The sequence below is a fragment of the Lissotriton vulgaris genome, chromosome 12 (assembly GCF_964263255.1).
Source record: "Lissotriton vulgaris chromosome 12, aLisVul1.2, whole genome shotgun sequence".
NCBI lineage: Eukaryota > Metazoa > Chordata > Amphibia > Caudata > Salamandridae > Lissotriton > Lissotriton vulgaris.
The window spans coordinates 648,628,151-648,655,598 of NC_141700.1; the positions used below are offsets into that span (position 1 = coordinate 648,628,151).

A 27,448-nucleotide genomic window follows, 5' to 3' on the forward strand; every position below is an offset into this window, starting at 1 on the left:
GAGTTTGCAGAGTATTTCGCACTGGCCAAGCCCTCAGAGTTCCGAAAAACTCTTTTTTTTTCCTCGCTCGCGCTCGCCAACGTTAAATTGGTGAATGAGACAAGCAAAATCCAGCACCAGGCCACCTCCCCTTGAGATTTTTCAACGTGGGCAGTAGCGGATGATCGCTACCACTCGAGTAGAAACCTTTTATTCGTGTTGGGCAAGTGCTGTTCGACTAGATAGTGCCATTTCCACTGACTTTCCACCGTAGGACAAACACCCGGCACTAAAAATCAGTGCGAAGATCACAACCTAATGCACTTTGCTGCTTGCGGAACTCCGCGCAGAAGAGTTTTTAGGTTACTACTCCATGAACTCTGCCCAGGCATAATAGCTACCAAGTGTCCGCTAGCCAAGAAGAGGTTACATTCTTGAAGTTTCCCTTTTAATATAGTAAAGTATGACTGTAGAAATCTCAGCACGCTAAGTGATGTAAACTAAAATACCATAACCGACTGCACGGTGACTCACCTGGCCCATTCCACGTCTCCGTCTCCTGGTCACCATTGACAGTCGCTTCATTTTCAGGGGGCTTCGGACTATCTGCACCTTCATTGGACTCGGAGTCTGAAGTTGAAATAAGACAAGATAAAACCACACCATTAAAGACCTTGCTCAAGGAGGATCATCGCCAGAGCACATTTGCCCTTCCTACAGTCTTTGACATTGCATCTCAGTAGCGCCAAGAAGTTTACATACTCTTATCGAGTAGACATCGCATTCCGACAACAGATATCGAAACACATCTTCCGCCCAATAAAATTCGCTACTGGAGTGACACTAAAAGGAGAAGGGCAGTACTCTTCTCAAAATCATGCAGTGATAGTTAATGCACAGAAGCCGGCTTTGTAACTTAAGGCTGTTGTCAAGCAACTTCACATTTTTGGGCATGACAAATGCTGTCACTCACAGTGTGAGAGAACAATGGCTGACGTTGGCCGACGTTTGTCCCATACTGTAGTCAATGGTGGGCGACATCAAAATGTGAGTGACACTTGAACACTACTGTTAAATAGAGCGGACTGAAAGCCCCTCTATGTGTATATGTTTTTATTTTTATTATAAATTGTACTAAAACATGAGGCTAGTGAGAAGGCTAAAGCGGTCTCTGGACCAAACTGAAAAGAACACAATGAAAGCGTGAATAACCTTATCCGGCTGGCCTGCATGATTGTGGGATATTGGCCACCTGTGCGATAAGAAAATGTGGTGAGGACGTAACAAGTAAGAACAAGCATTGGCAAAGTCAATAGATCTCATCCATGCAAGAGCAATTGTCTTTGCCAGTAACTTTTAGCCATGTTGTACACAAGCGTAGCTGCTGTGCAGCATGGCTAAAAGTTATTGGTGTAAAGGAGATTGGAGTGTCATAAAATAGAGTGTTGTGAAGTAAAGTGTTATAGAGTGGCATAGAGAAGTGTGGAATGGTGTATAGTACAGTTGAGTAGCATGGACTGTTGTGGCATGTTGTGGAGAGAGTAGAGTGTCAGATTGGAGTGGCATAGAGTCTCGTGGAGAGGCATAGCGTGTGTTGAGTAGAGTGTTGTAGAGAAGCATAGAGTGAAGTAGATGGTCGTTTAGTGGCATAGACTGAAGTAGTGTAGTAGAGTGGAATGGCATGTAGTGGAGTGGCGTAGAGTGTTGTAGAGTGAAGTGGCATGGAGTGGTATACAGTGGAGGAGTGGAGTAGAGCGGAGTTGTGTGTCATAGAATAAAGTGGAGTAAAGTGGCATAAACTGGCATGGAAGGAGTGGTGTAGAGTAGAGTAGTGTTGTAGAGAGGCATAGAGTAGAGTGGCACAGAGTGTCACAGTGGAGTAGGGTTTAATGGAGTGGAAAGTCAGAGTGAAGCATAGATTGCAGTGGTGCAGAGTAGACTATAGAAGAGCACAGGGGTGTATAGTAGAGCAGTGTAGAGTGCATTGGGGTAGAGTGCTTGCGCGGTCTCTTTGAGACATGCTTGCTGTATTGATGATTTGGGCATGACACTCCGCCCACTTTCTGCTGAACTTTATAATTGGCTCCGGTCACTGTCCTCTGTAAAAAGGGGAATTTTCATTGGTCAATAGGCTTAGTAGTCCCTTTTTAGTACCGCCTATTCTTTTCTTATAACCGCCCATAAGGACACCCCCTGTTACATGTGTTGTTACTTGGTGGGTTTTAATTACAGCATCCGAGCACTCTTTTCCTAAATAGTCTAAAGCAATGCATTTTTATCAAAAATATTCGTAGTGCGGCATTCTGAGCCTTTCTTTTAATATTTGGGGTGCCGAACGCAGCCGTATGCATTTCTTTTTTTATTATTTGACTTTCTATTTTTCAGTGGCGGGACCACTCTTTAGCTTTAAAGATCTTGCAGCTAAAGTGCAGGTGCTGCAATTGCTTCAAAAGTCAAGAAATAGAAAAAAATGTGCATTTTGTTTTCTATTTCTATACTTTTTAAGCAATTGCAGCACCAGCACTTTAGCTTAAGATATTTAAAGCTAAAGCGCAGGTGCAGCCATTGTAACAAAAGTAAATAAATATGGGGAGAAAAGCATGCTGCCGCCATTTTGTTTTCAATTTGTTTACTTTTGTAGCAATGGAGGCACCCGTGCTTTAGAGCTTTAAACATCTTAAGCTAAAGCCTGGGTGTCCATTTCTTTATTTTTTAAGCTATCGCGGCACCAGCCCTTCAGCTTAAGATGTATAAAGCTAAAGCGCTAGTGCCACGATGGGTTTACTACACGAGCATTTGCAATGCAATATGTATCGCATTTACGGGGTTTGAGCTACAGCATTGTAAATGACAATGCTAATAGCTTAAACTCTTGCAAATGCAAGACCTATTACATTGCAAATGCTTGTTCTTTTTTTCACCAAGTACAATTACTGAAGACTTGTTATAGGTTTAAATTCTTAAAAGGTGTCCCCAAGGCTTTTGTGCTGGTGCTGACGAATGTTTCGCTGCTAGTGATCAAAGACCACTCACCTTCTTCAGGGCACTCTGTGATGGAATGAAAATGTACACCTCAATAAAAACAAGGAAATGAAGGAGGAACACAAAGTGGCCTTGATATAGAATCAATCTAGAATGGAAAAAATGACTGTTAAATTAATTTCTGAGCTAGTGTCTCAACAGGATACTTATAAACCAGACATAAACCTCAGGCTAACCCTCAGTGGTTCCTAAACACACAATATTCACACTATATGTTTTCCATGCATTCCTTGTGCAACCATATCATGCTTGTACTCTTAGCACAATCTCACATTCTAAGTGGTAATGTGCTACCTTATATTCCTTCAGTTATTGTGAACCAACGTTTTCTTGCAGTGAGTCACCACAGACACATGATCCTAATGTGAACATGCCACATTACTGTGTGGGAAGGGGGTTCCCTGGTGAGGGAAGACTTAAAAGAAGATATAAAGTAATGCACCTTAAATAGACTGAAATAGGTCATGAGAGAGGCAAGGCGGAGCCGAGATATGACTATCAATGTACTACCAGCTCCAACGCAGAACAATAGTGCAACAGAACCCTAAGAATAAATATACAAAAAAAACAGGGATAAATAACAAGACCAACAGGCATAGGACAATGGAACATGGAACTGCTATGTGGATAAATTACTTGAAACCTTTGCTGTTGTAACTCTTGTCCAACACAACACTCATAGCCACAGGGGCGCTGGGAGACCCAAAAACTGCAACTAAGTCTCTCATTAGTGCACCAGACAATAGCTGCAGAACAGATCCTAAGGCCACTAAAACTGGGGATCCCAGATAATAAAAGCAGGTCAGATCTGTAATGTCATTAAACTGGGTTCCCCAGACAAAGGCAGTGGGCAGACCTGTGCCGTCATTGATCTAGGGCCCCAGTTAGAAGCATCAGGCCCCACCTTCACTTCACTGTCATCTAAACAGAGTCAAAGACAATATCAGCCTTTCAAAACGTTATCATTAAAACAAAGGACCCTAGGGCCTATTACATTCTCCTATTAATTGTATCTTATTGATGGGTTTACCAATTAGTCATTTAGATAGACTTTTGCTATGTAACTTCTGGCCCAGTTTATGTTGTTGCTACATTTACTACAGTGGAACAACAGCACTTGTTTATTGTTACGTTTTTTTGTTTTGTTTAGAAAGTGCTTGCCATCTGAATGTTTTAGTGATAAAATGACTGCTTCCCTTCTGCTCTTTAGACTGTGCAAATATTCTTAGAGCGGGGAATGCCCTTTCCAGAAGCAGGCAGTGACTTTTGAATACATGGCAAAGATCAAAAGATTGTTGAGTACAAGAATTTGCACAAGATCACAGCAGTGACTGTGTAGCCAAGTGTTGAACATATTCTAAAATGAGGGCAAAGGGAAGCACTTATTAGACATCTGATTTTCTGGTTCCTTCCTATGAAATGCCAAACGTACTCTAGGGGAGGAAATTGTCAGAAACGTAAAGATTTCCACCAAAGTAAAGCACCCAAACTACCAACCCCTACAGCATAGCTGCTAAAAGGCCCACTGTCCTGTGGGACACCGTCAGCAAGTTCAGACTTGTGTGGCAATACCACTTAGCATGCTGGGATTGGTGAGCCCAGACTTACAATATTAAAAACAAAACTACAACTCCCAGAGTGCAATATGGTGCTAGCTAAAAAGCCAGGACTGGCAGAAGGCATCACAATACAGAAGGCAACGTGGCTACTAGGACGGAGCTACTGGCTTCCAATCGTACAATGTATCTGGAATGCAAACCAGCTAATCTGTGGTCAACCGGATCTTGTATGGGCCACTCCTTCCAAGGTTTATAAGTAAGATAAGGGTAATCTTTATTTAAAGGAAACTTACAAAAGGTCCCATGTAGGATTGAAGGTGGCAGAAGAATATCAATGGCTTAACATTCAATGGCCATAACAGGTCCAAAATTTGGACACTCAAGCACCCCGGTTTCTGCCTTCTAACCACTGACCCTCAGCTCTCCACTCTGCAGCAAGATCCTGCTTCCAGCTGTACGTCTAATAGTCCAAGAGGCGGGCTCTATTTGTCGCGTACTCATAGCAACTTGATAACCATTATTTTCTCCATTAACGGCTGTTGGAGATTGGGTGGATAAGGTTATCTGGATATGACAGTGCAGCAGATCGGAGCACAAAGTGCATGTTTGCCTTTACATCCAGGGGCGATAACCATTCCCAACACAATCGATAAACGCCACAAATAACGCCCCAGCGTGACGTCATTCGTATTTTCAGATTATTAATGGAGGCGATAGTGGTGTGATTAACATCGAATAAATCATCCCTGCGGTGAAAACGTCTGATTATTTTTGGTTATAAATCAAAGTGGATTGCATATTGATTTGTATCCACGTCCAGCAAAAGAGAGAGAAACAGCAGTAGGAAAAGGCTACTGCCATTCAGCTGGAAAGCCACGGCTAGCGTTGGGTGTGCTATCGCTTTATCAATTTTATCAAACTGGCTGGTACCAGGTGCTACCCAGGCGCTGTTCCCACTTTCCAGCAGCAACTCAGATCAGATAAGGACGCCTTGCTTCCCTATCGAAGCAAGAGGGCAAAGTCTTCTAACAATGGCGGAAGAAGCATGGCTGCTGCGTTGTGAACTCGATTAGTACCACCAGTCACTTGATCCCACTCGAAAACAAGACGAACAAGGATCTCATACAGCTCCAATCGAGTCTGGATTTAGTCTCCTGAAAATGAGCCTCAACACTGGCTTGAAGCTCACTTGCTCCAAGGAATTATGGAAATTCTTAATTGCCAGGGTATCGCTTGATTAATATGACGGGGGGCTGCTGGAGGACGAGCAAGGCTTTTTAATCCCAGGGATACATTTTGATTAAAGGGTCAGCCACTTAATGCAGAATACAAGATTAAAATATTTCACTGGATCAATTTTCAAGATCAATGTTCTAATGATGGGAATGGATTATCGGTTACATGGGGATACGTGTGTATGCCGCTAACTGTCTTGGGTCGGATACCAATCAACGCATGCCCAAGAGCAGCCATGCGTGTCCATCCCCCTATCACTAACCTTTTTTTCGTCTTCCCACAGACCTATCATGGATTCTGCCTGTGCTTTATTGTGAAATATGTGCCTGTCTACCTCTAACCATCAGCAGATGCCCATCTTGCTGTGCCCACTAGCAGCTGCTTGCTCCCATCCACCCATGGCTTGATGCTCACTTGCCTCTGCCAAATAGCAGCACCAGTGTTCCTATTGCCCCCTGGTAACTGTCCTTCTCCACCTGTCAAATATAGCTGCCAGTCTCCTGCCCATGGACAGTCAGACTGTCAAAACTTTCGGACGCCTAGCCTCACTGTAGGATAAGTCCAACACTGAAGATCAGCTCATTGTTCTACGTTTTCTGCAGCAAAACCTGAAAACATTAATAAATGTCTTCATGGCCACTGTTTGTGAGGATCTTCTTGAAAATTATATGACCGCACAAGTCTCTGCTACTGGCAATAAAAAGTGGCAGGGCAGCTGCAAGGAGGGGATTAATAATCAAAAATGTAAAAAACTAAAATGTTTTAAAAACGTACTTGATGCTACCGCCCACCTCGCACTTTGGTGCTTCTCTGCTTCCTGCTCCCAGCAGTCCCTGGGACACCATCAGAAACTCCCCATCCAATCCCCGCACTGCTCGCATGCTACCCGAGAGCAGCACGGAGATTGGCCTAAGCGGATTGGTTCAACACTTGCTCAGGCACTGGGAGTCTGTGCTGTTTCTCCACCCGGCTGTGGAATACAGCTCGGTTGGAAAAACCTAGCTACGCGTTTCTGTTTGGATGGCCTAAGAAGGCGGCCAAACTGACATGCGCACTTATAAATGCACTCCACAACCCTCCCATTACTCAGTCCCGCCCTTCCCTGCAAATGCTTGGCTGAGCTAGCAGCTGAAAAATGAAACAATAATAAAATATCTTTTTTTTTTTTCCAGTTGCTGGCTCTGAGCCAGTAGGGCGACGCTCCTCTGCCATTGCAGGGAAGCCGCCACTGAACAGCACTAGTTACTGACCCCAAAAGCCAAGACCCTAATTAGGTACAAGTCTTCTTATTTAAGTAGGGAGACTCTCGCCATGCCTCTTCATTTTTAGGGTCGACTTCTGCATCTGGCATAGACACCTGCATTACTTGGGTTTCCTGTATTTTACAAGCATAAAAGTTAGATCTTGCGAAGACTAAACAAGAAGTCCAAAGATCCCGATACTAACTCTTAAAGCCATTAGATTCAGACTGTCTCCAGAAATTAGCCTGTCTCCAGTAGTATGTATGCCAGCAACAGACTATCAGTTCTTCTTGGCCAAGCTTTTTTCCCCATTAAGCAGGAAACAAATGTCTGCACAGAAAAAGAACGCCCACATCTCCTAGGCTTGTTCCAGATTTCCTAAACCTGTAGCTGGTAAACCACTGCACTCAAGTCTCCAAGTCCAGAGGTCTCTTGCAATTATGCCCTCTTCTTAGTATTTATATGCATAAAAACCCTAGATCAGACCAAGGCTAACATGGCATCCGGAAGGTCTTGTGTAAGAGCCAGAAATTAGTTTGTGAAAGGGAGGGGGAGATGTTGTATGAGACAACAGATTTGCATGCGTTGTGCCAGGTTCCTGTCGTAGCAAGTTCTTGGGAGTCCCAATTAGCTTGTATTCTTGAGGACTTCGGTTTTAGAAGCTGGTAGAACTTGGAGGCTTGGTGACCAGATTTATTTAAAAATTGGGATTGTCTTGGGTAGAGAGGAATCATTAGATGGGATTTTTAGTTTACATAGACCGACTTAAAGCCTCAAGAACTCAGAGATCTAGCTTCTCTTAACATCAACTTTGAAACTTCAGATGCCAACTTGATTACCTCTTGGCTACAGTTATTTATTTTGCGATCCTCAATATTTTTAGGTGATTAAACCTATGTTTGGGAAAAGCATTTCTCCGATTACTACAAACTCATCTCAACTCCATTGTAGGTGATGCTATGTGGGTTTCTTGCAGGCAAGTTTCTCATGCGGTATAATCGACATCTTCTGTGGTACCATTTACTGTAATTTATACCAACTTTGATTTGCTTCAACTCCACTGCATAGACTTCACAACAATGGCTACCACTGGATAGCAACAGTTCATCAAGGTAAGTAGATGTGGAGTTAATAAAAGAAAAGCCATGCTGCCATATGGGTCCTGACAATATTTTGGTACTTGTTATAGAGGAGTCAATGTGTGTCCTTGTTGATATTCGGGACCTTTATATTGTAAGTTAGAACCCATTAAACAGCTTAAAGTTTTACATTTATCCTACATTGAGATTCCTTGGTCATCTCTTAACCATCTGCATCTCACTAATGCGCTTTCTAGTATGCATGGCGGTTATGCAATTTCGTGTTTAATTACCATGGGCTACCGAATTCTAAAACTAAATTAAATGACAAGCAAATGAAAACATTAACTTGTTTCGAAACATCCCTTTTTAGTTTTGTAAGAAGCCCACCTGTCTAAGAGCTTTGTCAGATCGAGTGTAGGAAATGTTTATAGGAGGAGACAAGGCATCAGGAAAGCGATACTTATGAAGGAAAACAGTGGAGTATGAGAAAGGTAGAAGAGGGCATGATAAAAGATGAGAAGGAAAGCTCTAGGCAGAGACAAAATGGGACAACGAACAAGAGAAGCGGGATAAAAAGAAAGAAAAAAGTGGGAAACTGAAGAACATTAAGACTCCAAGAAAAGAAGAAAAGGAAGAAAAGAACATAATGAAACAAAAAGGATGAATACAGAAAGATAAATGGTAAAGAAGAGACCGATAGGTAAGGAGGCAAACAACAAAGTAAAGGAAGAGGGAAAGCAGAAGAGACAAGGAGTATAACAGAGGAAGAGGAAGGAAAGATACAAACAGGATGGGTGGCATGAGTGTGAAGAACAGGGAGGGATAGAGGAACGGGTGGATTAAAAGGGAGGAAAAGAGAAAGAGCTACTTAGAAAGCATAGAAGAGACGTGGTGAAGGTGACAATATAAGAAAAAAAGAAAAAAGACAACATAATAAAAAGAGGCAATGGTAAGAATAGAGAGGAAAGAGAAGAAAAAGCAGGAAGAAACAATGAAGCAGTGTGGCGTAAAGAAAGGGCAGATGGGAAAGAGGAAGAGCGAAGAATGTGTGATAAACAGGAAGAAGCACAGAGCGAGAAAACAAGTAATGAGAGTGAGAAAAACAGGAATAGCTGAGAGTGAGGAAGAAAAAATGAGGGAAAGCTGAAGCTATACAGCTGAGGGCATAATGAAAAGGGTGGTTTAGGAAGCGAAAGCAAGAGAACAAAAGTTAGAAAGTGGACATGACCGAAGGGAAAGATCGTAATATAATGTTGGGTACCATCACTGCTGGAAGTGCAGGTGCTCTCCTCTTCTGCAGATCCTTCCACATCGGAGCATGTTCCATCTCTCTCCAACTGGCTGTTGTCCTCAGGCCCTTTCTCTTCTCCATCCTCCATGTCACCGAGGGAGCCTTGAAACAAGAAAAGGAAGTCGTTATATGTTTTTGTCACAACATGTACACCCACCTAAGACCCCACAACTAGCCTAGTTAAAAGGATAAGGTGGAGCATGAATACCAAATATAGTCAATTGCAACCTAACACAAACTAATCTCCTTTTGCTCATCGATAAAACCCCTACAAACATCTACATGTTCCCACATGCCCCCTCTCTCCACTAATGATCACACAACTTCTGTTACTTTCATCTACTACAAAGAAACTGAAGTGAATGATTGGAATGGTTTGCTTCAGCACACAAGACTAAATCTAGTACTGAGCAATAACCAATAACACTGGTCTATCCGCTAACATTTGTTCCTGAGCAGTATGCTGCCCGGCATAAAGCGCTTCAATTGCTAATCAAGGGTAGTAAGCACTTTATAAATTCACTATGCCCAGCAGTGCACATAAGAATCCTCTCAGATATTGTAAAATAATTGGTAAAGGCCTCTGGCTACAAACACCAGGTATGAATAACAGCAGCACGGTAACCACACCCACATGAATGATGATCCGACAGAAACAAGACGTCAGATTCCAGTCTTTAGTGGAATGCTCGGAACAAGGGTGGGAAGGACCGTGGTAGGGGATATGGAAGCCAAAATGTCGCAGGTCACCGTATCCGGACCAGAATAACGAGGTATAAAATATCAAAGAGGTAAGTGCACAGAGTAAGTATGAATTTGCTATTCTTTACTAAACATCTGCATACCATGAACATATCCATGCCACCAAGGTACGTATGTATATGCAGTTATGTACAGAAAATGTATATGAACTTACCTTTCGACATTTTGTCCTTCAATATTCTGGTCACAATATTGTGACCAGTCAATTTTCTGCTTTCATATTTCCATCCCACACCAGTGGGAAGCTACATGGAACTCAGATGGCACAGCAAAGCCATCAGAATCATGCTATACAAATCTCTGCAACACAACAATCCCTCAATACAAAAATCTGCTGCGTCGCACTTGTCGTTTCTAGCGTTTAAGCATCCCTGTTGACTTAAAGTGACTATCCCAAAACTATAACACAGTAGAATAAGCGAATGCTGTATGCGGGCTCAGTTCCATAGCAGAGAACAGCTTTTCTTTGCATCTTCAAATTTATATCAACTCGGTGCCCGGGAACCAACCACAAGCCACATTCTTTATCTGCTGCATCCTATGTTGGCTCTTTAGAGTCAGACGGACTGGTCGTGCTTGCAAAATGCAGTGTTCTCCGGCAAGGTAAAGTAAATGCAATCCTTAACCCCTTGCATGCTGCCGTGATTCCGTGCCTGTGCGGCAAAATCGCGAGTGGGCGGGTTTATGACGGCCCCCAGCCGTCATCAGCACACGAGCGCCGTAGTGCATGACGGATGGGGGCCGTCATCAGCATGCAAGGGGTTAATTTGAGTCTGTGATTTCTGGTGATCAGCACCGCACTTAATCAACACCAGCACTTTTCATGAGCACCAGTGACTATGGTAGGCACGGGAAGATTAAGTGATTTACCCAGAATCACAGGATGTTGACTCGACGCAGAGACTCAAATCTGGTTCTCCAGCTCCGAAGTTGGCAGCTCTGGTCATTACGCCATACCCCCATCCACACTTTCATGGTTAGTAGTTGGTTCTGTTATAGGCAGTGCTAGCAGGAGAAATGGGCTGGTGCAAGCTGCCTCCTGAAGAGAGCCTCGGCACTTATTTTTTTTAACAAATTAACCACTGGAAATTAAGAAAATACAGGGGGCTTAGAGGTGGGGTGAGCTAGAGGGACCTCAGAAAGTCCCTCTGACAGGGCAAAGCTCAGTCATTCCCATGAGTCTGCCATAGTCCAGGCGGCATTGCTGCCAAGTCGCCAGACTCAGATATGTCCCCATTTTCCTGGTAGGCAGTTTACCAATAAGACCTTCAATGTTCCTTTAAATTTAGAAGGAAGGATTGCCAGAGACGAAGATACAAGCCTCCCTCTTGTACTGCAAGGTCAGAGGCATGTCCCTGCCAACTCATGCCCCTCCACCTGCAAGCATGAGCATCCCACAGAACGCTTAACCTCCCCTCCCAACCCCCTTCTACAGCTGCAGCCACGTGACTATTCCTCTCTGCATCTAAATATGCAAAGTGGAGGCAGGGAAGCAAAACAGAGGGGAAGATTATTATAAAAAGAAAAAAAAAACACAAAATATTAACAAAAAAAGAAATCTCCAGGAACAATGTTGTCCGACCTCAGCGGCTGCGCGTGACTCCAGGCGTGGATATTTACGCGAGGAGAACAAAGACGCCCATCATCTATACATCATCCCCAACAATGAGCGTGGATAACAAGGCAGCCGGAGAGGGGAAGGCAATTTTTCTAATTCTGCTAATTTCAGTTCCAGCACAATTAAGAACGGGGGCTGATAATATTCCGAAACAATCGTGGGCGAGCAAATCGCCCGCTCGCCTTGTAAATGAAACATCGTTAGGCTAATTCCTTGCTTCACGCCTGCACAGCTCTGCGGTGGCTGATAAAGTTAACCCTCCCCTGCTTTACTCCTTCAGCTGCTGCACCAGTGGCTGGAGCTCCTTCGCTTCCCACTGAGACTGTTCAGCTGGCACCGGTGCCATCTGCAAGATGCCCCTTGGCATACTGGTGCCAAAGAGCCTATTCTACCATTTAGAATTGCCTTCCTCTACCATCAGTATCAAGAGTTCCCAGATCACTGGTTATGTTGTCTAGGTAAGGGTACTTACACTCCAGGCCCCCCACCATGGTCTTGCATGACTGCTAATGCTCTCCAGGACACGGTGCGTGTTCTTGACATGTTGGTTCTGCTCCCAGGTCATGGCTCATTCTCTGAGATTGATCATTTTGTCTCTCCTGACCTTTGTTCATGCTCCTCAGATTATGGTTCACGTTTTCAGGTCAAGACCCAGGCTCCCTTCATTGGTGATCCAACTATTAATAAGATGCTCCAGCTATAGGTCTGTTGTTGTCTCTCCAAGTCACTGCGCATCCCTCTCCAAGTCACTGCGCATCCCTCTCCAAGTCACTGCGCATCCCTCTCCAAGTCACTGCGCATCCCTCTCCAAGTCACTATGCATCGTCTACAAGTGCCTGCGCATCCCTCTCCAAGCCACTGCGCATCCCTCTCCAGGTCACTGAGCATCCCTCTCCAGGTCACTGAGCATCCCTCTCCAGGTCACTGCGCATCCCTCTCCAGGTCACTGCGCATCCCTCTCCAGGTCACTGCGCATCCTTCTCCAGGTCACTGCGCATCCCTCTCCAGGTCACTGCGCATCCCTCTCCAGGTCACTGCGCATCCCTCTCCAGGTCACTGCGCATCCCTCTCCAGGTCACTGCGCATCCCTCTCCAGGTCACTGCGCATCCCTCTCCAGGTCACTGCGCATCCCTCTCCAGGTCACTGCGCATCCCTCTCCAGGTCACTGCGCATCCCTCTCCAGGTCACTGCGCATCCCTCTCCAGGTCACTGCGCATCCCTCTCCAGGTCACTGCGCATCCTCTCCTATTCACTGCACATCCTCTCCTGGTCACTCGCATCCTCTCCTGGTCACTCGCATCCTCTCCTGGTCACTCGCATCCTCTCCTGGTCACTCGCATCCTCTCCTGGTCACTCGCATCCTCTCCTGGTCACTGTACATCCTCTCCTGGTCACTCGCATCATCTCCAGGTCACTGCGCATCCCTCTCCAGGTCACTGCGCATCCCTCTCCTATTCACTGCACATCCTCTCCTGGTCACTCGCATCCTCTCCTGGTCACTCGCATCCTCTCCTGGTCACTCGCATCCTCTCCTGGTCACTCGCATCCTCTCCTGGTCACTGCGCATCCTCTCCAGGTCACTGCGCATCCTCTCTAGGTCCTTGCTAATGCTCATCGTGCATGCTCACTAGGTCATTGCTCGTTCTCTATACTTCTGTTACTTCATATAGTGCTAAGATTTGCAATCAGAAGCACAGCCAGGATGCAGCAACTTCTCCCTTGTCAGACCTGAACCTGTAAACATATCGTGGTCCAAAGTGTTTTATGCACCGCAACATCCATAAACCTCCAAACCTCCACCCTAAGCACTTCACAGCAGCTTCGTGGCAGCAGAAGCCCTTTACAAAACGGAATAAACGAAACACACAATGAATACAGATCAGGTCATTAGAACAGAGGACCGGGCAATGGCCATTTACAACATAAAATCACCTGAGCTGCGCTCCAGCATTTCACCTTGTTCCTTGACCTGGATGAATTAAATAGGGCAATTTTTGTAGAGAAGTTTCTTCCTCATTGTAGTCGGTGAGAAAACTCTTGCTTTTTGGCATTTGTTTTCTATTATCTGTATTTGCTTTTACTCTTTGGAAGCTCTATTTTTAGAGATTATCTCTAATACAGTGTGATATGAGTTTCTATGCAATTGTAAAGTCGAAATTGAACAAACATGTTAATCAATTAAAGAAAGTAAAAAAATAAGTTAAATAAAATAGTCCTTTTTACGGGTGCAGCGACTGGTTGTCAGATATCTGCAGCAGGGTGGTGACGTGATGCCGGTAAAGGTCCATTTAAAGAACCCACCACAGGGCTCTGGCATGGGGGGGCACTGAAGGGGTTACAGTCTAGGGCTGAGGCACCAAACCAGGGCTGATGTGTTCTACATGAATGCTAGTGCAGACACTGCACTACACGAGGTGCAGTCAGGAGTCTGACACAGGGCCATTGTAGAACACAGAATCATACCTGTGTCCACCCATGGCGTGACCCCCTTCTTCCATGGCTTAGACTCCTCCTCTAACCAAGCTCCAATCAGAACTCCATTTGCTTCTTGACAGAAAAAAAATGTATACCTTGTTTTTTTTCTCTTTTAATCCCGCTCTGCCTATTTTCTACATCTTTTCCCCTTTTTTGCTGTTCTTGAACTCAAGATTTATTTTCTTATTAACAGAAAAAAATTAGATATCACAACATTTTAAATACAAAAGAGTTTTTATTGCACATAATCTTATGTGGTTAAGATTATTATAGCGTATGTCTGCTATTGGTGTAGGCCTCTCGGTGCTAAGAGTTCTCTGGGATGTGGTTTATCCTACAGCTTTGGCCTGTACTGGATGTGCCAATGTAGTAAGTATGAAGACAAAGATGGGCAAATTTTGAATGGATGGTGCAGTCACATTGTGTTGTTTTTAGTTAAATTTATTGTATTCGTTAATAAAGACCATAACAATTTACAATCAAACAAGTAAATCAATAGCAGCTGCTTCCCAAATACAGAAGTTGTGAAGATAAAAAAAGCCACCTGTGCATGCGTAAAATTGCTAAAAGTTGCTAAAACCAAATGCCCAGTTCAAAATGACACAGGGGAGAGGATGAAAGCCCAACAGTTAGATTAAGTGTGTTGTGCAAGGGTTAATCTCCTCAGGGTGCTTGAGTAGGATTAGCAAAGTTAAGAGAGAACCTTCCTATGGGTCATTTGAAAGCCAAAAATTAAAAACACTAACAATAAAATAATTTACAATAAGCCCCCTCTGCCCTCCCAGTGGGGAATGGGATGAATCGTTTGGATTGAGAAAGAATCGCCCTTTTCTCCTCACAATAACTTTTTGGGGGAACAACTTAAAGTTCATCGATTGAAAGCCCTGTGCCACACCAGTTTGTAACTCCATAGATTGGCTCTTGGGCGGGGTTGCTGGGTGTGGTTAATTGGCACAGAACATGTCCAGTTGACCCCATACACCATTTTCTGTGTTTTTTTCAATGTAGCTGGTGTTGCATGTACTGGAGTGCTGTTTATACCTATCCACTTTTCTTACCGCTGTTTTCTCCTTGCTTTGCTTCCTCATCTTGAAGCCTGATTAGGCGTCAAGCAGAGCATTATCCCTGCGTAGGTTACCGCTCTACCTGATCAAGAATGGCTAAGTGTTGGCCACACCTATTATTCTTGGGTCAGGAACACTGGGCCTGAATTTACTGGCTAGAAATTTCAGCCAGTAACATTGAATGAGTATGTTGGTGAATAGAAACCGAGTTTCATACCCCGGTCCCCGTCATATATTGTTCTTTGGCAAGAGGGTAGTATGCAATGCGCAACCTCCGGAAACTATTCTTTTTTTTCCCTCCCCTACTCTCCCAGTCCACCTTCCATCACCCCAACGCCACAGAGAAGCCACTGTTCCCATACACCACCTATTCACAGCGGGTGGTAAATGAAAGCGTTAAACCCTTCAGAATAGGGGACACTACGTAGAATTCTGCATCATAATTCCGCGTCCACACAAGTATGTCCCATTTTATAGTGTCAAACTCGTAATAGGCGGAAATACATATTGAAGATACCGTCTGGTGATTTTAATTTCAGCTGATGGGAATCTCCATATGACATCCGCCTCCCTCGTAATGAGGGCCAGAGAGTTATAACAGAAGTACTTTTACTAAAAATACTATTGCTCTTCTCCTTGAAGATAAAAGTAAGGCACACTAGCCAGGATTCTTACCTATGACCTGCAAGTCACAAACATATTTTTACAATGGAGAATATAATACACCTAGCTACCTTACCAACTTGTTACCCTATTTAAGGACTTACTGGAATGCTCTAATATCATGGCCAAGATGGCACAGGGTGCAGAAACTTAGCACAGAGCTCTGTGCCAACCTCAGTAAGAGCCCAGCATCATCCTGCTTCTTCCCCTTCAAATGGCAGCAGTCTACAGAGGGCTGTGCAGGGATGAATGTGCGGCTTGAGCTGGAGGGGCTTGCTGGCCGAAAGCTCCAATCGGGTGGCTGTGCTGACCCCGGCCACAGGGGCCTAGTGTGGTGAGGCAGGCTGAGGCTGACACTGCAGCCTTTCCTTTGTATTCTGTGGTTACTGGCAGCGACTCCCAATCATAGGAGCAGTGAAATTTTGGGGCCCACTTCGGGGGGGGGGCGAAGGCATTGCAGCAAGCCGCAGGTGCTTGCTGGGTTATTTTCATTGAAATAAGCATATGGCTTATTTCAACTGCACAGCATGATATGGACTGCGCCTGGGGCCCTGGTGCCATCTGCAGGCAACAGTAACTAATCCGGCCTGGAGGAGAGGATTATTCTGGAGTCTTGAAACTTTGGTGCTGAGGAGTGAATCACCTGAGGTTCAGGGGATTCTGGAGTAGCCCCCACTGGAAGACGATAGTGAGGCCAGGCTCTGGCAGTCAGGGAGGAGGAACCCAAGGCTGGCCATGACTCTACCCATCAGTGCCCTAAAGGGCAGGCTACAAGAACATTCTGATAAATTTGGTGAGTTACTGCAGGCCGTGCTGGACCTTACAACCTCCCTGGGTCCCAAGATAGACAAACTGGTAATAGGGGCGAGTATCCTTCGGGACGACCAATGGAAACTTCAGGATCACATGGACAGGATGGAGTCTGTCGGCAATGATATGTTCCTCTCTAGTGGAGGCTCAGACCCAGATCACAACTTTGATGGACGAGGTCTACCAACTACAATTGAAAGTTTAAGACGTGGAGAAATGTACCCAACATAAAAAACATTAGGGTGGTGGGTCTGCCCGAACAGGTGGAGGGTCCCAGTATGGAACTGCATTTGTAACGCTGGCTGGAGCCAACAGTCCCGGGCGGTAAGACGTCAATCTTCTTATCAGTGGAGAGAGTCCACAGGGTCAACGGGCTTCAACCTTCACTAGGTGCCCTGCCCGACGAGTGGTGGCATGCACGCTAAACTACAGAAACAGGAACAATAACCTGCATATAGCACATATTAAGGGTTCCAAGGAAAGTTGAGAACAGCAAAGTGACAGAGTTTCCCGACTTTACTCCAGATGTTGCAACAGAAATGGGAATCGTGCAAGAAGATTAAATGCCAGCTGCGATAACTGATCATCAAGTATGCCTTGTTATTCTCAATGGACCTTTGTATACAGGATGGTGAAAAATCTCTCTTCTTTCAGACGCTGCAGGAGGTATGGGACTGGCTGGAGTTTAGGAGATTGACACAGGCATCGGGCAACAGTTGAGGATGGTTCCCTGGTAGGACTCCCCGTCGCACCAACAGAAGGACCCGTCACAAACCATTTAAGGAACAGGCTCGCATGATTGAGCCAGTTGCCACTGAGATGGAAAGAGATGAGATAGAAAGAGGGAACTCAGCAGAGTCCGAGGATCGAGACTCTGAGGCGGGGGCAGTCGTGACCCAGGATCGGGATTCCATTGACAAACTGGAGGTGTCCCGGAGAGTGGGCCTCAACATCACCCCCATGACGACCGATTAGACAACCTGATGGAATTGGTGAGCCTAGCAACATGTCAGAAGGTTTTGGAGTGTTTCCAGATGTAGTCTCTTGTACTGGGGGCCTTCTTTTTTCAATGCCACCATCCAGAGTTGGGTGACTGTTGGAGGACTGGGATAAGGGTGGGTGACATACTGGATGGGATTTTTAATGCTACATAGTGCCATGTCGCCCAATGATTCAAGTGGAATGATTAGTTTGCACATTTTGCGTGCAGTTTGTTTGGCGGAGGCTGTTTTATTTACTTGGCCTGGGGGTGAGTGTTTGTGGGGTTAGTGTATAATTGTATGTTTGAAGATCTGAAGCAAGTAATGGTATGCAAACCTGGAGGCTTGACAGTCACAGGTTGGGTTCTTGCTAGAAGGGGGCACTCTGCTGTGGAATGTAGAATGACAACATTCTCTTACTGAGGTGGAAAGTCCGTGGCATGGACATGCAAGCAAAGCGTTACAAAATATACACATACGTTAAACGAAGATTTGCACAACACAGGTCTACAGGAAATGCACCTGGTGGCTGGGGAGCTGCAGAAGTTGGTGGAGTGGCAATGTTTATGGCACCATCTTACTAGTGCTATGTCAGAGGGGTATTGATTTGGGAAGCATCTGGGGTGCCGTTCACTGTGAGGCATACCAGAATAGACCCAGAGGGTCGATATGTGGTACTGGAGGGTGATCTGGATGGGGCCCCTCTGGCAGTAGTGGAGCTGTATGCACCCAACTCCAACTGCTCCCCTTTCTTTAAGTCAATTACCCCAGTCCATTTTACCATACTACAAGTTTAGACTATCTGGTGCGGCAGCTATATCTCGTGTTCAGGATCTGCAGTTGGATAGGTCTCACCACCCCGGCTTCGGGTATGCAGGCGTCAGCCAACACTCAAATGCTACAACAGTGAACAGCACAGGTAAAAGTCAAGGAGTTGTGATGGGCTCATCTTCTAATCGATAGGGATTTTCCACATTATTCAGGAGTGTCCTTGCTTCACAATAGAATTGATTTGGCCTTTGGGTCCACAGAGGCATGCGTCAGGCTCGTGGGAGCAGAATATCTGGTGAGTAACATGTCAGACCATATTCCACTGTTGATTACCTTGAACTGGGGAGGCCGCAACCAAAAATTCTGACATGGTGCCTGCCTACAGCAGTGCCCCATGATCCTGTATCTCGTGACCTGATAGGGTTGGCCATACAACGGAATTTTGTTGATCATGATGGCACAGCTTCTGGCCCCAGGGTGGAATGTGATGCATTTAAGTATCCTTCAAGGGATCTATCTCTCGGAGGTGGTGGGCACTAAGAAAGTGCTCCACAGGGACTCCTGCACATGAAGAACAACCATAGAGACCTGGAACTCTGTGACAAGATGGATGAGGGAGTGCATACATCAGGCTGGTGGGGGCAGAATATCTGGAGAGTACCATGTCAGACCATAACCCACTGTAGATTACCTTGAACTGGGGGAGGCCAGACGCAAGAATTCTGACATAGCGCCTGCCTACGGCAGTGCCCCTTGATCCCGTATCTGGTGACTAGATAGGGTTGGCCATACAACGGAATTTTGATGATAATGACGGCACAGCTTTTACCCCCGCGATGGGATGTGTTTAAAGTAGTACTCCATGGGATCTGCATCTCGGAGGTGGTGGGTGCTAAGAAAGTGATCCACAGAACTCATGCACATGGAGAACAACCTCAGAGACCTGGAACTCTGTGGCGAGATGGATGAGGGAGTGCAGACAACCCTGAGGGAGTTGTGAAAGGAGCACAGCAAGACATTCTAGCAGCTCAGCACTTGGGGCTACAAGGAATATATCGCAAGTCAGCAGGCAACGGGCGCAAAGCAAGCACTATTCCCACATGGCTGCTGAAATCAAAGACACCAAGGACTCTGATCGCTACCATATGTTCCCCTGATAGGGCACTAATGAACACGCAACAATGTATTAATGCGGTCTTCCACTCTTTCTATAGTAAATTTGGTGAATCTCCCTCAGAGGTACCCCAGCATGATCTAATGCGGTACCAGGCTGGGGTGGACATGCCGGCCCCTGCCGAGATTCAGAGGCTGGAGGGCCCGTTGTTGATTCAGGAGATCAGGTCAGCTAATTACAGTGTAGGACCCAAGGGACCGATGGCTTTCCCGTGGTGTTCTTTGGAGCAAACGCTGCGGAATTGGCCTAGCACACTCTCCATCTGTAACAACGGGCCCAGGAAAGTGGAACCCTACCATCGTCCTTGAGAGAGGCAATGATAGTGACTCTCCCTAAACCAGGAAAAGACCCCCTCACTCTGGGTTCCTACAGACTATAAGGAAATATACTGGTGTTCAGACTGCCTTCTGTAGTACACACAATAATACACCCTGACCAGAATGGGTTTATTACGGGCAGTAGAACATTCCTTGACCTTGGCCTGCTGTTCCGCATTGTGGACTGGGTCAAGTGTTGTTCCACTCAGTGCTGAGTAGCATTGCTTGACATTGAAAAAGCATTCAATAAGCTGAGCTGGCCCTACCTCTTCTCAGCACTTCACAGACGGGGAGTAGGGGAGGAATTCCAATGGTGGGTCTCGCTACTGTACAAGGACCCACTGGTCAGGGCGTGTATGGGCATGGAGATCTTGGACCCCGTAGCTTTTCAGAGGGTTGCATGGCAGGCCTATCCGCTCTCTTCTGTAATATTTGCCCTGGCCATGGAACCGCTATAGGGCCTCTTGTGCTCCAAGTGCCCAGAGTGAAGAATTGTCATAGGGCACCAAACACGTTTCTCTCTACGGAGATGATGCGTTGATCTATTTATGGGCTGACAGAACTAATATACGACTGTTGGTTGAGCGCCTAGTTGCAGCTATGTCAGGTCAAAAAAAAAAATTGGGACAAATCATGCATGTTCCCCTTGCTGAAGGTCCCAGCATGAACAGTGCACCCCCACCTGTCCATTCCTCTTGAATAGTGCCCAGACACATTGCGTATTGAAATGTACCATAATGACTGAGACTTAATTTCGGGAGAGTCATTGTGAAGGCATGGCACTCACTGACATTCTGGACCCAGCTACCGCAATCACCTATTGAGAGAATTGCAATCTCCAAAATGCTGTCCTCGACCCGGCTCTGATAGCTTTTCCCTGCCCTACTAATGTTATTGCCCGGGACCTTCTTTGGGGACCTGAACTCACTACTAATATCATTCATCTGGGGGAATGGTACACGAAGAGTGGCCCTGTCGAAGTTGTATGCTCCACTAGATGATGGGGGACTGGGAGCTTCAAACTATCAACTCTATTATGCTTCCATAAAAATGCAATGAGTTGTGCACTGGCTGAGAGGCAGGAGCGTAAGATGTATTGGGGGAACTGGGAGGAGGTGGTATCCTGGGCTATTAATGGCTACCAAGACAGACCATACATTAAGTGGACAAGATATGCTGGATAAAATGCATCCTTTTATGAGGTGAGGGAACAACCGCCATATTCGCCGGACTTGCGTATCTGGACCAATCCCAGACCAGGCAATTGAAACTCCAACACCTAACAGAGCACTGGATGGGAGTGTAGGGTGACATGCTGAGGCGATTGGGCTAAGAACGTCAATGGTGCAGATTTGATAAAGTGTGTGAAACATACAGACTGAGCCCAAGATAATTTCTTTTGTTTAGGCCACTGTACACCCTTGGGAGACAGGTGTGTAGGTGGGATCCACTGGAGTGGCCAGAGGCGGCCGGGGTCGATCAGTGTTGCTCACCCATTGCCACCAAAGTGAAGCAGTCACCCACATTTACGGTGCACTACAGAGCTAGCTGCAGACCCTGGGGGAACAGTTGAAGAATTAGTGGGACACCAGACTGGGCCATGAATTGCAGCAGAGTACCTGGAGACAATGTCTGGAGTCTGTAAAACAGGTGTCAATGAACGCCAAGCTGCGGTACACTTAGTTTCATATAATACACCACACTTACCCGACAACGAACAAGGTGGGGCACATGTATCCGCAGGCGTTCTCTACCTGCCCTTGATGTGTTGTTCTGGAAGCAGGCTTCCAACATGTGCTGTGGAAGGGCTCTGTAATTACTAATTACTGGGAGGAAGTGTTGCGCTATGTGGGGGAATTGATTAGCAGGCGCCTTCTCCTCGACCCTTTGCATTTCCTACTTAGGAGTGCCCCCGACATCAATAAAGCATAAACATAGTAATGGTTTTGTGAACCTGGACCTGGTGTTGGCCAAGAGTAGTATTGCCATGGCATGGAAATCCATGGCGATGCCCCCACGGCAAAGATGGAAAACAAACCTGCTGAAGTGGGACAAGGCGGAGGTAGCGGTCTGGTCCGACATATGGTGACAAATGAGGGGGGGAGGGGAGGCAGGGAGATATGATAAATGGGATGGTTTTATTGAGAAATTGGAGAACAAGTCAGATGATCAACTGCCATAGGCCTGTGGCCTACAGTTATGGTTATATACCTGGCATGAGGGGTCGACGTTAGAAGATGGTCTGTGACGTGAAGAGATTTCCAAGAGTTGTGTGAGTTACGGGGCCATGGTCCTCCATGCCGCCAATGTGTGTCACTGACAATGTGAACTTGAAGTATATGTCTCCGTCAAGTGTTGTCTCCTGACCTGCACATCTCTGTGATGACGTAACTGAAATAAGAGCCTGCCTCGTACCGCCCTGATAAATGGTACCCAATAACTTGCCTTGATTGAGTTTTTATGAAAAATGCAATAAAGATAGGTTATAAAAAAAAAGGTCAAGAAACACAATCACAGTATAACCTAACAAGTCTACACCAGCTCCAAATGGTTCAAGTATGAGTTTTACAAAATATTTGCAGATACAGTTATGTTGAATTGTCCCTTTTTTGTTTTAATTTTCATGGGAAGATCTTTTAAGAAAGCCATGATGTGAATGCATGCAGTTTTATGTGAGGAGAACTGGAGAAATTATCAGATGAGAACTACAACAGCCATAAAGAACAAAACGATAAGTAGCATTAAACGGCGATGAACAGAAAGAGCGAAAAAGGAATGAGATCAAAGAGAAAGAGTAAGGATGGGAAAATTAAGATGAAGGAAAATAACACAATGACCAAAATGATAATAACAAAAGTAATAAGGGGATAAGAAGAACAAGAACACATATAGTAAGTAGTAGAGTACCAGGGTGTACAGTCTGTTTAGTGGTCAGTAGGCTTCTGTATTATTTTATTTGGAAGAGTCAGGTCTTTATTCCTTAACCCCTTCCATGCTGCTGACGGAACGGTTCCGTCATGCACTACGGGTGAGCTGTGCGGATGACGGAACCGTTCCGTCATGACTCCGCCCGCGCAAGGCGGAGTCAGCATGGGCGGGGAAAACCGCCCGCACGGAAGGGGTTAAGTTCTAGTGACCTTGGGTGTCTCTTCTCTTCACTGATAGGAGATTTCTTAATGTTCCAGCTTTTAAGAAGGAGGCGGCTTCACGGATGCCTTTCTTTTTGTAGGGAAATGGCCAACCGAGATGCTGATCTAGAACAGAGGCTTCTGAGCTGCATCTTTTGTCGATGAGAAGCACAGACGAGATGGGCATAGTCTCTTTATTGTAGTCATCAAGGTTTGCTCCTGGTCAATAGCAGCTCTACCGCATTGTGCCCAATTTAAGCATTCAACATTCATCCAACTGAATTGAAATCCTTAACTTCAAACCTCACTTCAAAGCCCTACAGCGAGGAGGCAGCTGGGGAGCACGTGCGGAGACCTTTCAGCTGTATTTGAAGTCAAAAATGTAAATTGCAAGCAGTGAAGTCCAACATGATAAGACGTCATACCCAGAACATACATTGATGGCACATTAGCTGAAATTGAGAAACACATTATTGCAAAAATCATCCATAATTGTACACTATGAGATGTGCCAGGGCAGGTGATGGTAAAGACGAACTACAGTACTTTCTATGTCATTGGCACGGAAGACCGTACGCAGATGCTTAAGTCTCCGGTGTTGGCATTATATCAGAAGTGACTGGTAAAGAACAACAATCTAAGTTGGTAAATAATGACAAAGGATGTGGGTCTGCAAGCGTCTAGGACTGAATGCGGTGAGTCGCGAGCAGATGCACTGGTGAGACAGAATCAAGGCGCCAACATACAGCGTTGCAGGGGATGCCATAGCAGAGCTGGGGTATGTCAAGGTGTCGCAAGTCAGCAGTAAGGCAACATCAAATCAGGGACAGAGAATGGTAGAGCTGCAATAGGCTGAACCGCTAAAATTTCCATACGTGCAAAGGTTGCAAACAGAGCGCAAATGTAGCAGAGCGCAAATGTAGAAAAGCGTAAATGTTGCAAACAGTGCGCAAATGTAGCAAAGAGAGCGTAAAATGTAGCAAAGAGAGCACAAATGTTGCTGATGTGGCAAAGAAAGCACAAATGTTGCTAATGTGGCAAAGAAAGCGCAAATGTTGCTAATGCAGCAAACAGTACGCAAATGTAGCTAACAGAGCGCAAATGTAGCAAACAGAGCGCAAATGTTGCTAATGTAGCAAACAGTGGGCAAATATAGCAAACCGAGTGGTACAAAATACAGGAATACTACTGATCAACAGCAATGTGCATATAATGCAAACAGACTCCTTCGGCCCTGGAAGTACATCCAACTGCCCGCAGTTTCAAGGGTTAAATGCGCTGCCAAGGGGGAGAGCGAAAAAAATGCGAGAAAGGACAGGACTGGAAGCGTCAGTGCGCGCGGATTGCTGGGAGCCTCCGTGGAGTTATCATCTCGCGCAGGCCTCCTCTGCCAGTCTGATCTGTCTATTCTTCATTAAGCAAATACGCCGAAATGGAAATGAAAACATAATAGCTATTTGATTGTGGACGAGATATTTTGCATATTGGTTCGGTGCAGATAGTGGAATTTCATCAACTCCCTTTTTTCATGCTTTAAAAATGGAATTACTGAGTCTGGCTGCACACTGCAAGGATGCGCCCAAAAATCGCACTTCCAACAGACTCCACTTAGAACATTAAATATTTTTTTGTATTATTTTGACAGCTCGGAAAGGATTTTTTTTTCCATTAAGTGCACGTGATGGGGAAATTTGCATTCATCTTAAATACCGTCACAGTGCTTAAACCTATCTAATCATCACGGGCTGCAAGGAACACAGGGTGAGACCGAAACGGAAAAAAAGCCAAACAAATTTTGCCTTTTTGCTATGTTTTATTTTTGGGCAGAAATTGATTTTCTTTATTTATTTTGGTTACTGAGGTGTTTGATGTCCTCAACCTCTGCAAGATTTTGTCACATGTATTGACAAAGTGGTATTCAGTGGTACCCCCCCCCCCCCCCATGGTATCACCTAGATAGGGAAACCAGAGACCATCAATATTGTGAGTAATTTATTGCAGTATTGCAAGACTTAGGGTTTTAGCAATTTGCTGAAATCCTTGAATCAAATTAACTGCGCCCCTGCTAATTATACATTCCTCACCACAGATCCACACACTTTAATGGAGCAGATGAGATAACTGGGTGAGTTTAGCACCCCCTGCAGGGATCAATGCTTTAACTGCAGATCAAACACTTGAAACTGAGGGCACACTCAGCCTATTGACTTTGACTACCGTTTAGCGGAGTAATAACACTTTGGAATATCAATGCTCGTTTCGGTGTTAGAAATGTGCTATATTATTATGATTACTACTGGTAGGACCAAAGGACCATTTGAAAGAGGTAACAAAACCAGAAGAAGAAGGAAAAAATCACCGATGCCCATGTCCTCTATAGCACAGGCATCAATGTCATGCCACAAGGCACTGATACACTTCATTTTTCAATGTTGTCCATTTAAAAAGATATAAGGACCACTGCGAAATGACAGAAATGGTGATGATCACTTGAACCTATGAAGTCAAAGTATCTTATATAGCGCACAAATCACCGTTAGGTCTCATGGCTCTATGAAGAACATTATCACAGTGAAAGATATCCTTATAGCAGTAACTAATTCCCAGTTCTATAGTAGAGATCACCACCCTTAAATAGAATCCAAAGTGAATGGAAATCCAGGCGACCTCACAGGCCAGAGAACCAGCCGGAACCCAGTGCAAAATGGATCTAACCGGAGTGCTGGTTTCAAGGCAGCAGTAATGGTAAGAGGTATTGAGAGAATACGGGCATGCATTTTCTGAATGCTACTGTATTGATCTCGTCTTATGGAGCAACCATTCTCAAAGAGAAATAACTGTTTTATTGGCTATTCTAGCAAGAGCGAGTTTAGATTCTTCACAGCTCTCACCCACTATAAGTTACCAACCCCAGATTCATCATAATCCTGTTTTGCGAGTCCTTAATAGCGAATTTTAAGGATTCGCTATTAAAGACTCGCAAAACGGGATGCATGTAGAAATCGCAGTAATTTTAGCGATTTCTACAGCTTCCTTATTTACGATTCGCTAATTGCTAATCGCAAATAAGGAATGGCTTATTTACCACGTAGTTAGACTTCGCGGTAAATAGCGGCCCCAGATTGCGATTTCTCAATTGTAAAATGGTTCATGAATTGCATTTAAGGAATCTCAAATTGAGATTCCTTAAATGCAATTAATCGCAATTTAGCGAGTTTTACATTTGCGATTTTTGCATTTGGGATGATGCACCCAAATGCTAAAATAGCACTCGCAAAGGGCCAGACTCTCAGAATCTGGCCCTTTGCGAGCCGATTCTGGTTTGATTAATCTGGCTGCAAGCGTTTAAAACACCTTTACATTAAAGTCAAGATCATTCCAATTGTAAACATAGCCTGGAGTCAAGATTATGATTTCCATTCTATATAAAGACTAGAAAAAAAACCCACAGGTGTATCGCCTCGTTCAAATGAAAGTCTGACAGACACATGTAGGCAGAAAAGAAGAGAGCATGGAGAGGACCATATTTTTGTGTAATGAAAGGGGAGTCTCATCAAACAGACAATATTTCAAGTTTGTTTCTCTCATTGCAGCAAGAGTAGAACTATATATAGCTATTTTCAAAGTTATAAATAGCAAAGTAAAAGTTGAACCTCTTTGGTACTATAGGATTTTTTTTAATCGAAAACACATGTGGAAGCAAGTTGGTTTTGAACCAGTGTGTGAAGTTTTGCAGTCAGGGATGGAGGAAATCCAATATCAATACAGTAGTCTGGCGGCCCACGCCTGTGTGGATGGGGAGAGGGGCCAATTAAGCCATTCTTCATTTTAGTAGATTTAAGGGAAATCTGCCAACAAACCCACTGGACATGAACATAAATTCAGCCCTTTGACACCTTCCTTCTCCAGTATCAGGAAAGGAGGTGAAAAAAGCTAGGAATGGGCAATTCCTAAAAATCGTCTGTTTTATATATACTATACGGACTCAATTTGGGCCCTTTCACTTCAGCGGGAATGACTCGGGATGCCTTTTTGGAAGCATTCTTGGTAGGGAAATGTCTGCAATGCTTTGCTCGTCCGGAATGGAAGAGAGATCGCAACTACCAGTCCAAAGCAGAAAAATACAGGGAGCCTTTCCACCCAAAGGGTATTACTACTTTTTTGTTCTCAAACCATTAGCTTAACCTCTTCACTGCTGATGACGAGCTCAGCTCGTCATCAGCTACGGCGGTCGTGTGCTGATGACGAGCTGAGC

At 45.0% G+C, this 27,448-nt stretch overlaps 1 protein-coding gene across 1 annotated transcript in view; it reads right to left on the bottom strand.

Annotated features, from left to right (window-relative positions):
- Positions 1-27,448, bottom strand: part of ZFPM1 (zinc finger protein, FOG family member 1) — a 309,534-nt gene that overhangs the window by 156,670 nt on the left and 125,416 nt on the right. Inside the window, exons 2-3 of the mRNA XM_086945819.1 lie at positions 9,401-9,532; positions 514-609 (exon numbers count right to left, since the gene is read on the bottom strand). Coding sequence (XP_086801945.1) covers positions 514-609; positions 9,401-9,532 — 228 coding nt within the window. The remainder of the gene's footprint in view (positions 1-513; positions 610-9,400; positions 9,533-27,448) is intronic.